The 16,059-nt window shown below is 38.4% G+C and overlaps 1 protein-coding gene across 1 annotated transcript; it reads left to right on the top strand.

Moving 5' to 3' along the window:
* Positions 1-410: 410 nt before the first annotated feature.
* TGDS (TDP-glucose 4,6-dehydratase) lies at positions 411-15,747 on the top strand. Its single transcript, XM_075045976.1, has 12 exons — positions 411-538; positions 1,599-1,665; positions 2,103-2,171; positions 5,413-5,503; positions 6,533-6,675; positions 8,311-8,409; positions 9,271-9,330; positions 11,051-11,094; positions 11,390-11,555; positions 12,096-12,154; positions 14,076-14,173; positions 14,576-15,747. Exons 1-12 carry the CDS (start codon positions 471-473, stop codon positions 14,674-14,676), a joined length of 1,065 nt encoding a protein of 354 aa, XP_074902077.1. The 5' UTR covers positions 411-470; the 3' UTR covers positions 14,677-15,747.
* The last annotated feature ends 312 nt before the right edge of the window (positions 15,748-16,059 follow it).

Here is a 16,059-nt window from a genome sequence, read left to right on the forward strand (position 1 = left end):
CGGGTTACAAGCAGGCGCGGGACAGGCGAGCGGGCGGGCAGGAGCGGAAAGAGAGCCAATGGGAGACGCGCGCCCGCCCCCCGGGGGGGCGTGGCCGAGACGGCCGGCCCCTCCCCTGCCACCTTGCTCTGCGCCTCCCCTGCTGCAACGTGTCCGCTGCTGGGTTCGGCCGTAAGTTGAGACACTCCCCGGTGTCGTAAAAGGCGGCGGTCGCCGGTGAAGGCGGAAGCCTCGGCCTCCTGGCGCGGCGTGCCCGCGCCGCTCGTTTTGGTGCTAGGCGGCGAGCCCCGTTGTTCGGGGAGAGCGGAAGGCATTTTTTTTACCCGGGCTTTTGCAGTCGCTGGCGGCCCTGCCCCTGAAACCCCCGGGAGAACCCCGGCGTCCGTCCGCTGCTACGCAGGCGCAGTCGTGAGGTGGCGGCGCAAGGCGGGGCGGGGCGACGTGAGGGCCGCTGCCGTAAAGCGCGGACGATGTCGGGGCTGGCGGAGCTGCCGGTCTTCGAGAAGCGGCTGCTGGTGACGGGCGGCGCGGGGTTCATGTGAGTGGCGGCTCTCCGCTCGGCGGCCGCCGGACTCCCTTCGGGTGGGACGCGGTGGTAGGCCAGGCCGTGGGCGGTGGGGGGGGGGTCCCGCGGTGCCGCTTCGCTTGCTCGCTCGCTTCCCTCGGGCCTGCCCCCGGCCGGTTCCGTGGCGGCTCGGGCCCGGGCTGCGGTGGGCGCAGCCGTTTCTGCCGTGGAGGCTGCCCTATGGCTCTCCCGTGTCGTGGAGCTTGAGGTGGTAAGCGCTGGGGAGCGAGCCGGGCTGCTGCCCGGCTGTCCTCCGCCCGGGGTGAGGGAGAAGGTGCTCGGTGAAGGGACGGTGGGAGTCGGTGCTGGGCCTCGGCCGGGGTGGGGTGGGGGGGTGGCTGTGCTTTGAGCCAGCTGCTGTTTCTCATCCCCACTCCCCAGTGCCGTGGGCTCTGCTCGAGGTAGAGAAAGTTCAGGTCCATCTTAAGCTTGAGCCCTTCAGCGTGCTCAGAGTCTGAAGCTGTGAGAGGGAGAATTACACTTATTTGTTAGATGCGAATAAACCCTGCTAAACCTGAACTCTCAGGCTCAACTTCTTGTACGCAAGACTGTACCGAAGAGAAATGCCACCTGGTAGTCAGGCTGTCGTTTCTTCTTACACCTAGCAGCAGTGTCAGTGAGCTGAGTGTTGAGACCTCAACATTGTGAGTTAGGAGAGATGACTGTTTAGTTCTCCCTAATACCTAATGTATAAACTTAAGAGAATAAAAGTACTGAATGTATTGAATGTAGCATATAACAGTTTGGTATGGTTTTTTTAGGTGGCTGTGAGCAGCACTGTTTTCTTTTGTTACAGCATGAACTTGTAATCTGATTTTTAATTTCATAAGAGTATGCACTTATGGGCATTATCAATAGAATAATGTTGTCTTATCTTAAAATATGTCTGAGAAGTCCTCTCTCCTGGCTTGAGAAAACCCCCTCTTCCCCCAAAGCCTTTTGATATTGCTAAATTTACTTGTAACTTGTCATGTCTTCATTACCTTAAAGCTACCTATATAATTGTAAAATATGTTTTTCTTCTGTCCTACAGCGCTTCACATGTAGTTGTCTCTCTTGTGAAAAACTACCCAAACTATCTGATTATAAATCTAGATAAGGTAAGTAGCTTGTTTTATTTCTTGATATGGAAACCTGTTTTAAATTATTTTTAATGTAGTCTATAGCATGTTGAAATTTGTACGAATTATTTATTAAATTTTTGTTTGACTATCCATTTGTTCCTATGCAAAAAAAAAAAAAAATTCAACCGCAGTTCATGCTTACAGTCCTGTGCCTGCCACAAATAATTCTTTGCAAAAAAGAAAGAGGAAGCTTTTGAAGTTCTAAACTTCTGTTTAAGAATTTTTGTAGTTAGAATATTTTTCAGTGTTTCGTGTTTTTTAAAACTTCATCATGTCTGCTTGCAAAATAGCTTTTCCTTTGAGAGAAGTTTTTACTTTGTTCTCAAACTTTCTAGTGATTAGGTTGAGTCTGAGTTAGCTTATTTGCTTTCATGAAGGCCACTTAATGATATTGTGTGGGTATTTCTCTTCAGCTCGACTACTGTGCAAGCTTGAAGAATCTTGAAACTGTCTCTGAGAAGGAAAACTACAAGTTTATCCAGGTAATAAAGCCTTCTCTTCTAGGAAACTTGACTTTTTACTGATTTTTATGCTTTTGTATCAAGGTAATGTGGTGTCCAGAGCTCCCCAAACTAGAAGCCACTGCTTTAATTTACGGTAAAGCTGAAATTATTTCTACTAATTCCTTGTCAAGAATGAGTCAGTGTATGTAATATGCCAAAGTATGTGACAATCAGATGGACATAGCAGCATTTCTTTCATCTGTTTACCTTATTAATAGACTTCATATTTCACTCGCTGAAGTCTGTGACAATATCCAGTATCTTCTGTCTCTTGCATGAAGTAGTCTTTTGAAAGTTGATGTATTTTTATTCTATAATAAAGGTACAGAATTGCTAAAAACCTGATTATGGAGATGAGTGGTTTTTAGGGATGATTGTTTCACTTTTGATGGGTGGTATGGACAAGATGGACTCAGATTCGGCTCCTCTGCTTCTCTGATGCTATTTTAGGATTTGCATCTTCAAACACTGCCACTTGTCGTAATCTGTGCTGTGCAACATGCTCTTTCATGTTCTGTTAGTGCTAGATGTCAGGCTGCATTCTTGCTTTTGCTGCTGTTGATGCTGTGTAGTTCATAGTTGTTTTGGAACAGGGTCTTACGGGAACTTTCAAGGTATGCTTTTTCTTTTAAAAATTTTTCCAATTAAATTGGTTTACTGTTTCCACAATTTTATCTTCAGACAGGAGATGGATTTATGTTTATTGTTCAGATAAACGTTCCCACTGCTGGGTTTGTATGCTGAGGTTCTTCCCCTGTATGAAAAGCTGTACTGACGCTGGTCTCTCTGTCTAGCTGGGCTGCCCGCGGTTGCAGGACATCAGAGAAATGCATATAGTTTAGTTTTCTGAAATAGCTTTGAAGCATCTTTGTCAGAGGTAGTAGATGTAGGTTAAACATGTCTCTTCAATTCCCAACCTTGCCTGAATCTAACTTGTCCTCACCTGCTTGGTGACCCCTGTGGCTGTTTACATTTTTTTGTGAACCTATCTCTTCATTTCAGTAAGTGATTATCTCCGAACTGTTGGGTGTCCTGGTTTTGGCTGGGATAGAGTTAATTTTCTTTCTAGTAGCTGGTATAGTGTTATGTCTTGGATTCAGTGTGAGAATAAAGTTGATGACGCACTGATATTTTCAGTTGTTGCGAAGTAGTGTTTATACTAAGCCAAGGATTTTTCAGCTTTTCGTGTCCAGCCAGCGAGAAGGCTGGAGGGGCACAACAATTCAGGAGGGGACACAGCCAGGGCAGCTGACCCAAACTGGCCAACAGGGCATTCCATACCATTATGAAGTCATGCCCAGTATATAAACTGGCGGGAGCTGGTCAGGGGGGTTCGCTGCTCCAGAACTAATTGGGCATTGGTTGGTGAGTGGTGAGCAATTGCGTTGTGCATCACTTGTTTTGTATATTCCAATTCTTTAATTATTTTAATTTTATTATTGTTATTATTATCATTATTGGTTTCTTCCTTTCTGTTCTATTAAACTGTTCTTATCTCAACCCATGAGTTTTACCTTTTTTCTCCCAATTCTCTCTGCCATCCCACTGGGTGGGGGGGGAGTGAGTGAGCAGCTGCGTGGTGCTTAGTTACTGGCTGGCGTTAAACCGTGACATGGGGATAAAAGTTGCATGAGGGGAAAGGGCATGTCTGCTAAGCAAACGTATGCGGTTTCAGCATGCCCAAACTGTTTTTGACAGTTTCCAGTATGTGATATGAGATTTGTGACTACTCTAGAAAAGCCTCGTTACCTGAATATATAGAAATGTTTAATTGTTGGGGATAGCACGGAGTTCTAGAAGGCATCCTATAAACAGCCAGATCCCTATGTGAAGCAGGGGGATAGTAACAAGGAGTGATGTAGCTATACTGCTTCTGAACTAGAGTAGGAATATGTTCTTGCAAAACTTACACCAGTATAATTAATTCCAACTTTTCAATTGTTGTTGGGGTTTTTTTGTTTGTTTTATTTGGGTTTTTTTTTTTTTGGAGGTGGTGGTGGTGTGTTGTGTGGTTGGCTTTTTTTTTTTAAGAAAGGTTGATCAGAGCTTATATAAAGCTGGTATGCAGCCAAGCAGTTTACACTGACAGGAAAAAATGCACTGGAAAAAATACTCTCTAATGGATGATTAGAACTGTAACACTCTTACTGGCCTTAGGAGAGAGCAGGAAAGATAAATGCCTTAGTGGTGCTGTAGAGAAGCAGCCTGTTTGGGAAAGTAAAGAAGTAAAAGTTTAGAAAATTTGCATAAGGGGCTGTATGAAAGATACTGTTTTATCACAATTTCTGTTGTTCAAACTCGATACATCTGTGCTGAATTTCAGTTTTAAAAAGAGTCAATAATTGTAACTATTTAGCTCAAAATAATGTATGAGCCTGAAGTGTATTTACTGGAGTGATTCAATTCTGTTCAGGGATGAGAAATAGGAAAATTGGTTCATCTTCCTCACGTTTCTGACATACAGTATTTCTTTGAGGCTGTTCAGAACTGTTGCTTGACAACTTCTTAAAACATAGGTGCGTTTAAACTATTTTTAGTTAATTGCCTTGTTATTGAAAGTACAGAAGTCTTCCTCCTCAAGACACCTGTTCTCAGGTACTGTCTTGTTTAAGTTGAGCCAACAGATAAATACCAAAAGCTTTTTCTTAGCTGGCGTTTACCTTTAAAAGCTGCTGTTGCTTGTATGTCAAACTAAAGAATGGCTTGTGTCGATGCCTGACTCTAGTTTTCTAAATATTTCAACTTAAAAAAATAAAATTACCAGAACAAACAACAAAACCCCAAATCCTTGCAAGATCCAACCATCTGACAAAAGTGGAAATTGCTCCACCTTCTATAATGCCAGTAGGTGTCACTGTCCGTTAGCCAGACTCCAGAAACTCTCTTGTTTGCTGTGGGAACTTGTCATTTCAACCTCAGCATTCAAGCTACACGCTATACTTCTGTTGTGTGTATTTTGGGAGCGATGCTGCTTCTCATGTTAAATAGTAATATAAATCCTGAAATAAGTTTTGTTGAGGCTGTTGCTCAAAATGTGTGTAACTTATATCTGCTTTTATTTTAGACGTGGCATTGATAAATTGCCCAAAACTGAGTTGGTAATGCTATTTGTATCCTGTGCTTCCTTTGTAATGGTTTGTTATGTGACACTTGGTACAAATGAAAGCTTACTATTTTCTGTCAAAAATGATTTGTTAATGATTTTTTTTTTCCTGTTTAGGGAGATATTTGTGAACCTGATTTTATAAAACAGCTCTTTGAAACTGAGAAAATAGATATAGTCCTTCATTTTGCAGCCCAAACACATGTAGGTGAGCACAGTTGCATGTTCTGGTATTATTTTCCATGAGTGTATTTGTTTGAAATATATACAGGTATTTTTTTTTGTCTTTCCCTTCATGTAAAACAAGGATACGGTTTGTCTCTACAGACTATGTGATTCAATGTCAGGTGGCCTTTTTTAACTTAAAGGCTAAAAAGCCTTAATTTAAAAAGTGCTTAATCTGACTGTTGTCTATTTTCATTGTGCATAAATGTTAATGGCCTTTTTATTGCATTACACTTTTAAATTCTATCTAGACACACACGTAACTGACCGTGTACTGGTGGAGCCAGGAAGACAATGGAAAAAGAGTTTGTACGTAGTCTTGAGTTTTTACTTGATTGGCTCCAACCTTGCAAGAAAAACCACGGTGTGGAAGCTGAAGGATTAGGCATAGCTCCCTTCAGAATCCTGCCTGGATTTTAGAAAGAGAGAATGAATTACACTTAAAAGTGCCTATTTCACATTGCCACTCTTCAGTAACACTGTTAATGAGAACTATCCCTACCATACTCCTTTCATCATGAGAAGAAATTCTCAAAGAATTCTCCAGGAAAATACTTCTCAAAATTGTCAGATTTGATATGCACAAAGTTGTTAGGTCAGTGAGACAATTCTAAGAATTAAAACAGGTGCTAGTTAATTAACAGTAATAGGTATATATTACTGCATCTTACAACTGTCTTTGAATGATACTTTTCTTACTGAGCTTGGCCCTTCCTAGTGGAGAGGGGAAGTAGCTACCACTTAAATAGTTAGATAATGCTATTTCAAATGGAACTGTCCATAACCAACAAGCTTTCCCTCCTGATTCCAGCCTCTTGTTGAGAGCAAGGATTTTGTCTTCAAGTAAGTGCAGAAAGTATCTTCATTTAATAATGACCTTGCTATCTGACAATCAAAGAACTAGTGATAAAGTCCCAGTCTATGTTGCAGCCTCTAATATTATGGTTCAATAGGAAGCCATGTCTTGCCTAAATTTAATCAGAATTGCCTGATTTTTTTTATTTTTATGTAGATCTTTCATTTTGGCATGCCCTGGAATTCACCTATGTGAATGTTTATGGCACTAATGTGCTGGTTGCTGCTGCGCATGAAGCCAATGTGGAGAAGTTTGTATATGTTAGTACAGATGAAGTATATGGAGGTAGCACTGATGAGGTGAGTTTGAAAGTTCATGAGAGTTTTTCTAGCTTTACTTGCTTTTAATAGTGAAAACAAAATGAGTCTAACTTTCCTTGGCCTCTGTAAATGTATGACTTTCGAGCTATTTCTGACAATATTCAAACTTGTAAACAAGCACTGGTTGTTTCTAGGAAGCTAAGTATCAAAATTGTCCTGAATTTTTTTGTAGCATGTTTTATATTGAATGTGTATTACCTAAAGCAGTGAGATTGGGGTCATTAATGACATGTGAATACTCCTCAGAGATAGTATCAAAGGAATGTATTATACAAATTTTGCCTTGGAGCGTTCATGAGACTTCAGTAATGTGCACAGTATGGTGGGGTTTTTTTGTTTTTTTTTTTTTGTTTTAAATTTTTCCTGTTCTGCCTTGACTATGAACTTGACAGGCAGGGAATGTTTTATGGTCTAGCTAAAATACTAACAGAACTGTAGGTACAGACAATTCAAACAGGAAACAGTTCTTGTATTACTGGAAGAAATGTGCAGATATTTCTTGTTGGTCCATGGAAATCTTTTTGATTCTTGTCAATTTATGCCTGACCTTAATTCAGGAAATGTAGTTTAGCTCAGTAAAAAGACAAATTACGCATACTTGTCTTTCTAAAGGCATAAATAAGGGCCAAGGAGTCTTGTGTCATAATCCACAAAATTTTTAATGCACTTCAGAAAAATCATGTGCGCTTTCTTATTGTTGCAAAGTCTTTATCAGTTCCTTCAACGCAACTTCCATCTGTAGACTTCTGTGATACCCAAGGGATGTTGTTTTCCTGCACGTAGACCAGTGGTTTGACTGAGACAACTTCAAGTGAACTTTTTCTGCCTCTGGGCCTTGAAAAGAGCACTTTCATTTAATGTATTTTTTGTTTTCTTTGTGAATCATAGAGGAAGTTCTTGAAGAGAGTTTTTTGTGGGGGAAGAAGGTCAAAAAATAAATTGGGGTCAATTAATTTCAGAAGCAAAGGACAGACAAGAACAGTGGGTCTTTTAATCACACGTTATGGTGATTGTTATGAATTGCACCTCAGGCAGCGTAGAATCCCTCCTTTCTTTGGATCATTATTGTATGGGGTTTTGTTTGTTTGTGTTTTTTCAAGTGAGAAGTAGATAGCCATGACGCTACCTGTTCTGGAACAGGTCAGAACTGTAGAAGCCTTGCTTTGGGGGGCTTTGGGTTGAAATTGTACTTTTTTTATGGAAATAAAATTTATAGAGAAGGGAGAATGGACCCCTTTTTTTTTAGGACTGAAAGGTCAATTTGCTAGCAGTGGTGCAATGGCACTCTCAGGCAATATGAGCCTGAAAAGGATGGAACCTCCTGTGGCAACAGTGATTATTTTACATGATAAAAATCTAGGGACCTGCTACTGCGAGGTACTCTGCTAGAAGGATAAAAATATTACTGCTGGTATTCTGGCTGCCTTCTGTGTTTGATAAGTAGATTGTCTTTTGTTAGTGGTCTTCTGCTGTAAGTGGAAGGGTGATTTTCTCAGACAGGTGAGCTTGGATATTTAGGGATTTTTATTTTGGTTGCAACTGCAGCTTTTGTAACTTTTAAGACTTTTCTGGGCAAAAGAAATTGAGTAATGCAAATTTTTCTTTTCATTTTAGGAATTTGATGAATCCTCACCAAAACGTCCAACAAATCCCTATGCCTCCTCTAAAGCAGCTGCAGAGTGTTTTGTTCAGTCTTACTGGGAAAGGTACCAAGTAAGTTGATGCAAGCTTCAGAAACTCTGAAGCTTATACTTAAGTGTCTTTATTACGTGTGTAAGAGTATAAAAGAAAAATTAGTACTAGTCCACACAGTGCCACCTCTTTCCTGATTGCTAGTCTCGTAGTTTGGATGTGTTGGAGGATGTCCACCACTTCTTGGTGGAGATATACTGCAAGACAGTGGGGAGAGGTCAAGTGTTTTACAATTTTTTTTTTAAAATCTGAGTTGTAATGTCTAAACATTTGCTTTGATAAAATGGTCAATGAGAACAATAACCATTTAAAAAAACAGTGTTAAGCTTCAAGGAAATATGTTCATACAGAAGTAGAATATACAAAATTCAAATTGTATTAAGACCAGGCTTATAGTGAAAGCAAAAAAAACCCAAAACCCCCACCAACCCCTATTACTCATATTTAAGCAAAAATATTCAAAATTTTGAATACTTTAGCCTTGTTCTTGACACGTCCTTCTGCAAAGTTGTTTTTGACATACATTTGACTTGAATAAAATGGTAATGACTGTGAAATATTTTCATGGAATAAGTAGTAAGCCAGTCTTCAGTCAACCAGATACATGTATGTAATATCCTATGGTGGTTCTGTACTGAGACTGAGAGATTACAAACATTTGTCCCTTGTGGTGCTTCTAACAGACTGAGGAGGATCGAGGCCCTTGCCTATTTGACAGAAGTATGGTTAGCTTAATTCATGAATGTTTGTATGGGCTTGCAGATTTTTGAATAAGCACTGTGGGTGTGTCAGTTTTATTACTTATTGATCAGCAAGAAGCCTACAGATTTTTACTGGTACATAGTTTCTTATGTAATCACATGCATGTTTAATGCTCTTAAGTTCCCAGTTGTTATCACACGGAGCAGTAATGTTTACGGACCGCACCAGTATCCAGAAAAAGTAAGTTAAACCTATTCTTTACTCAGAGCGTCACTATACAATAATTCAGGGTTGCAGTGATGTTAGAGAAAAAAAGTGACTTTTGAAAAAAGCACCGTCTTTTAAGTATGTTTGTCCACGCTTACCTGTGATTATATATTTTGATCTCACACTAACATGTCTTGCCATCAACACAATGAACACATGTTTTTTTGGTTGTTGGTAAAGCATCTATTAGAGATTTCCAGTTATTTACATGAATTTTACTACAATTACTTTGTTTTGTAACTTTTCTGTTTTTCAAAGAGTATTTAACTGCCTTATATCTGGCAAGGTTCCGCTAAGAATTACATTAACTTGTGTCACGTGCTGTAATTAGGAGTGTTTAATAACCAAGGTAAACATTTCAAAAAGTAAATTGCGAGAGAGCAGTATGTCTGGTATAGAAAGAGATATTTCAACCTGTACAGAAAATAGATAAGATGAAGATGTAGCAATCAGATACAAGGTGAGAAGTAGCAGAAAGCGACTTGTTCTTTGCATGTGTTCATACATACTTTGTGGGGTAACTATTTAAAATGATTATTAGTGAGAGTGAGTTGCCTTTGTAGGCAATACCAAGATCTGCTATGCTAGTGAATGGAAATATACTGATGGAATGATAGTGATAACCATATGTACCCTTTGGAGTTTGGAGCTTGTATGAAATGTAACTATATTTTGCCACATTTGAGGTATTTTTTTTTTATTAATGATTTTTTAATTTGGATTTCTTTTTATATGTTGGGGTTTCTTTGCAAATAAATTTATTTTTCCCTACATTATCGCAGGTGGCTCAGCAGTGGTTTTTAAAATGTTTTTCACTGATCTGTGGCTTGGGAAATGTCTGTCTACAGGTTGCATGATGTTGGGAGTGTATTCAGGGGATGTATCACTATTTACTTGCTTTCAGCTTATGTATATTCTTTCTCAAGTATCCACTCTTAGTTACTCCTAAGAACATAATACTAGGCTAGATGGATCTTTACTTTTACCCAGAATGTCTTCTCCTATGTTTAGAGTAGTAACTTAACGAAATTAAAAGAATTGGAATAGCTTTCTAATGGCTTCAGTTTAAAAACTTTAATAGCCGGGTCAACTGTTCTGAAGTTCCTGGGACATTATGAATGGATCTAAGCTTGTAGCTGAACATAATATTGTTAATTTTTATGCTGCAAGCTAGTGGCTATCACTTCATCCGTGTTTACTTATCTTGAAATTTTCTATCGGTTCTCTTCCAAATTTAACTATTTTAATGACTCTTATTTTATGACTATAGATTTACTGCAACTTGCTGGATGTTTAAACCGTGTTTGAAACTGTTTGCAATAGTTATCTCTATTTAAACTCCAGTGCATTTCTGTGTGTGAAAGTAATGGAAACATTTTCTTTTGTAAAAATGTTACTACATTTGTAACTGCTGACTTGTCACGATTGACCAGAAAGATAAGCTTTACAACACAACAGAGGCATCTACTCCTAAAAAAAACCAAAACAAACCCCAACAAAACCCCAAATCCTTGCGGTTTCTAGGCTTGCTGCATTCTTTGTTTAGACTTAAGAAAACTTAAAAGTATTTAAAGGGTCTTATTAAAATACTTAATGATACTTACTGGTGAAGACCCATGTTTTTTGCAGAATAACAGCTTCTAAAGTAGTGGAGTAATGTTTTTGTGGTTTTTTTTTTTTTTCAATTCCTTAGGTTATTCCAAAGTTTATATCTTTGTTGCAACAGAACAGAAAATGGTATGTAACTTTTTTTTTTGTGGTATTTGTGCTATAAAACTGTGATTACAGTTATAAATACATGGTATAGTTTGTAAAATGATAATTTCATAACTAAGTTATGAATTGCTTGTTTTAATAATTTAATAATAGGGTTTCCTTAAACTAAAGGATTGTTTGCATATCAGCTAATATCATATCAGCTTAAGGTACCTTCAGGTAACGGCTAATGGCAAAACTGCTTAAAACACACTAATAAATTGAATGCTTCTATTTAAGGATTAACAAAAACGTCTTGCCTTTTCCTGGTTTTAAGCTGTATTCATGGTTCTGGACTTCAAAGAAGGAATTTCCTTTATGCAACTGATGTGGTGGAAGCATTCCTTACTGTCCTGAAGGAGGGGAAGCCAGGTGAAATTTACAACATTGGAACTAACTTTGAGATGTCCATTGCCCAGCTTGCTAAGGAGTTAATCCACTTAGTGAGTAAACAGTTATGATGCTTTTCTTTACCAGTCATTGCACATATGAACAGTTCTACTATAAACCTTTTGTAACTCGGAGAGCTTAGGCTTGCAGTGGGTCTTAAAAGATAATTGTAGCATAACGATGTGCTACCCTTTTTGTGGCAGCTATACTATGTAAGTTTGCAGTACAGGCTATTGTGTGTTGCACTGCGTCATCAGTTATCCTGACTGGGGCAAAACTGGCATAATGTTTAACTACCGTTTGGTAGGGGTTTCTCATGCTGGCTGCTTCATTTTTGGTCTGAGGATGTGGCACTATTAATAATTTGATTATGAATGGTTAGGCAGTGCTCTGGTGAAGGAGAAGTATTGGAATTGTTCTAGATAGTTTTGATAACTTCAGTAGTTTGAAAACTTGTTTAGACAAAAGACCATTTGTGGTGGCTTTTTTTTTTAACAGGCTTAAATCTTGTTTAAAAAAAAATATCTGTTTTTAAATGTATGTTAAGACAGTGCAAGATGTGTGGGGGTGATTTTTGTTTCTCTTCTTGACAGATAAAGAAGACCAGTTCGGAATCTGAAATGGAGCACTGGATGGATTATGTCAAAGACAGGTAAGAAAATAGCAAAGCACAGGCAGGATGGCTTTATCATGAAGGTTTCTGGGACTCTTGCCAAATAGTTTTTTTGTGAAAGTTTCTGCTCTGCAGGAGGGAAAACTTTTGAGGGGAGTAAGAGCTGGTTTGCTTTCTTAATTTTTGTTGTTGTTGTTGTTAGTGGATTTGACATCTATGGTCTATACAGAATACTGTGTAGAAAAACAGGATTTCTATTTATTACTTGGATCTTTAGGTCAGAGTATACACCTTGAAGGAGAATGTGTAATGCTAATCTGTCTGTCTTCAAACTTTCTTCAGACTTCTCACTACTGAAGTCTGCTCTGGGAAAAGGACAGGTTTTACACAGTAGCTAAATCTTTTCTTAAGGGTAGTTTAGCTAGTTTCTTCAGTACTTTGTATTCAGCATCACTTGAGCGAGAGGAATCCCATCATCTCTCATTTAGCTTTACTATTTTGATGTTAATGTGACTAGTTCAGACTTAGATGTGCTTTATAGGTAAGACCCACTCTCCACAGGCAGAAATACGCACCTACAGAGTATTTAGTTTTAGATTCCTACCTTAAGCTGAAACTGCTATCTCAAGAGTAGATGTAAAACTCTAGGTGCCAAAGTTACGGCAGTGGCAAAAATGGATAGCTTTTATAAATATGCTTTTGCTGTGTGTTTCCATCCTGAATTTCAGGCTTGGTTTGGATCTGTTCTTTTATATCCATTTCTTTTCTGCAGCAACAATGAGCCTCTGCTTACTTTAGATATCACTCTCTCCAGAGTGATTAGAAATGACATATCTACTGATAGCAGTTAAGTAGTATTATGGCCTTTAGAATTCTCAATTTCTGTTCACATTTGGATTGTTATCGTGGCAACTGAAGTGTCTTTAAATATACTAATTTTTGTTTTTAAAAGGAAATGTTCTTCAGAATCCTATCTGAGTGTATCGCAGGACTTTGAACAAATTGCCTTTGGCTCACATGATGTGAGTGTTCAGTAGGTCTCGGTGTCATTCAGATTGAGATGTTTCTTCCTGTGTATTGGGCCCTGTCTGCTAATGTTTAAACATAAATGGGCTTGGGAAAACTAACCACGCAGGAATACATGGTTCAAAGAATGTTGAGGTCTTACAGAAGATTCTTAAGATACCTAACTAATGATTATTTAATTCCGTAATGAGTGACTTAAAGGTCATGGGGGTTACTTGCCATGGAAAAATTAGTTCTGCTTCTGCTTGAGATTAGCATGTTTTAATAATGGTGATAAGTAGCTGGTTTCTGTCTGCACGTGTAGCTTAACTATTCAGTATGCTAGTGCCAGTAATGCAGGAATGCTCGACTAGACTACCTAACTGCCAGTCTGTGGAAGTGAAAATTTGTGCCATGCTTAAACGTAGGGAATCTCTTTCTGTGTTGAATCTTGCAGCCTGGGATTCCACATATTCAGTATTACTAAGTTTGTGTAGCTAATGAGACACCATAATGATAATGCTTTGGAAGTGTATGTATTTCAAATCTGAAGTATGTGAAAACTTGTGGCCTTTCAAGATGAAGAATGTGAATGCTGATATTGGAAAACACTGGCTTGTGTAGTGACTGTCTAAGGAGTTGCGAATGCACTGATTTGCACAATTGCATTGGCAGTGGTTTGAGTTTTGCATTTGTTTTTGTGCCAATAAGATATTAATTCATATTTATTCTTATCAATTCCACGTTGCTGACTGTACCAACTGAATTGTACTGTTGCAGCTGCACTGAACTGCCATGTATTTTTTGAAGGCAATATAATCTGTTCATGTTGTTGGGAGTTTTCAGAATCGAAGCATACCTAATGTTGGTTTGAAGACAATGTGAGGTAGTGCATCTCTAATTAATGAAAAGGTATAATGGAATTGTTTTCCGTGTGTATTTTATACTTTATCAGACCTACCAATGACCTGAGATACCCAATGAATTCAGAAAAAATGCACAACTTGGGATGGAGACCTAAAGTGCCTTGGAAAGAAGGAATAAAGAAAACAAGTAGGACTGATGGCTTTTACACTAACTGATTTAGAAGTGATGGGAGGAGGGAAAGGGGGGAAAATGGGAATACAGGTTAATTAATGAGAAGCTAAGGGAGAATGAATTTAACGCTTTTATTTCATGTAAAATTGGCTCCTTTAAGTACTGAATTTACCTGATTTAAGAAAAAAGGTTAATCACAATAAAGTAGCATCAGGTACTAGAATTAATTTTTAACGCTAGAATGTCTTGCATAAATAATTTATAAAATCTAAACTAGATTTTTTTCCTTAATATTATAGGTTAAAATATTCCATAATGAACTATTAGCATGTTGTTAGTCTTCTGATATCTGTGGAATATTTGAATTTTCCTGTTATCTCTGGTCAACTTGACTCATCAACATTCTCTTTGTACTAGTTGAATGGTACAAAGAAAACTTTCACAACTGGAAAAACTCAGAGAAAGCTTTGGAGCCCTTTCCTGTGACGGAGCCATTTGCACAGCTCAGTGGTCCATAGGGTGGCGGAGAACCTGAAGGAGTTTATTCTACCTCATACAGTCTTTTCTTTGAAGCCTGCAATCAAGTGGCCACACTGAACTCTTAATGTATTCAAGATTCATGAACCATGATGAATACAGAACTACAGTACGGCACAACTTTGGAAGGGTTTCAGCGCTTTATAAGTTGAACCTGTTAATTTCAGCTTTTGGTGCAATACTATATTCTCACTAGGTATTGATTTTAAAGAACTGTACAGGGTGAAGAATATTTATAATGCTATAAATTAGTGTAACTGAAGTAAAATCTGCCTTATTAATTAAGAATCATTAATTGCGATTACAGCTTTTGGGACTTTCAATGAAATTTGTTTTAGTTCTGGAATCGTTCATCTGTATTTGTTTTTTACAATGTAATATATTATTTTTGTCACTTTAAAGAGTTGCATTTTATTTTTAATCAAGGGAAAAAATGCTATATTTTTCTGAAGAGTATAAATCAGTTGGTACCATATCTAGCTTTTATCTATATGGTTCAGTTTTTCTCTCTGTTGGTGCAGTATTACCTTCTGTTGATGACTGATTAAACTGTTATCTACTCTATAACTTTAAATGCCCATTTTTAATGGGGTCGGGGCGGGGGGGGAAGGTGTCAAGAAGGAGTAGGTGTTCTTGCTGAGACTTCCAGAAGCATTTTCTTAAACTTTGCTCTGTTTTAGTTGTCATCTTTTTACTGTATTACTGTCTTTTACATGTTAATTTCCTTTTCTTAACTGTAATTGTAACAAACTTGAAATACTGTAACACAGTTAACATTCCATTGATGTTATTTCCTGTGATATGAAGGCTATTTATGGAGAAAAAATTTAAACACTTATTTTCCTGTGAATTGTGGGTTGGCAGACCTTATTCAATGCAGTGTTTCACAAATTTTTTTTTTTGTGATAAACATTTTAAAGGTGAAACAATATTTGAGTTTTAATGTAAAGTGTGGGAGGAAACTTCAATTCTAGAAATATGTCAATGAATCTTTTTCAAAGTTGATTTAGTAATAAAAGTTACGGTGTAACTGGTTTCTCTTAATTAAGTAAACATGCTGAAAAAGTAGATGGTGGGGTTTTTTTTATATTTCTTAGTTCTTCCTCTGTCCTGAGAAAATTATCTTCACTTTTGTGGCTTTGAGGTGGCAGACATAGAAGGGAAAACTCTTCTTGGTTTTATCACTTCAGCTTCTGTACTTGGCACAGTCCCAGACCTTTCTGTTGCCCCTGGGTAGAGCTGCAGAAGCACAGGACTAGGATGCTATGGAGTACTCAGAAATTGCAGCGAGTTCTAAAGTCTCTCAGAAATTGGGAGTTAACTCTCAAAACACAAATATGTGCAGAAGTCCTTTCCTCATCATG

The sequence above is a fragment of the Buteo buteo genome, chromosome 14 (assembly GCF_964188355.1).
Source record: "Buteo buteo chromosome 14, bButBut1.hap1.1, whole genome shotgun sequence".
NCBI lineage: Eukaryota > Metazoa > Chordata > Aves > Accipitriformes > Accipitridae > Buteo > Buteo buteo.

What these genes read in the sequence shown, in the direction of transcription:
- TGDS (XM_075045976.1), top strand. Translation starts at nt 471, where the DNA reads ATGTCGGGGCTGGCGGAGCTGCCGGTCTTCGAGAAGCGGCTGCTGGTG. An exon ending in CGCACCAGTATCCAGAAAAA is followed by an intron (nt 9,331 to 11,050) that starts GTAAGTTAAACC and finishes TCAATTCCTTAG; the next exon opens with GTTATTCCAAAGTTTATATC. An exon ending in AGAAGGAATAAAGAAAACAA is followed by an intron (nt 14,174 to 14,575) that starts GTAGGACTGATG and finishes TCTTTGTACTAG; the next exon opens with TTGAATGGTACAAAGAAAAC.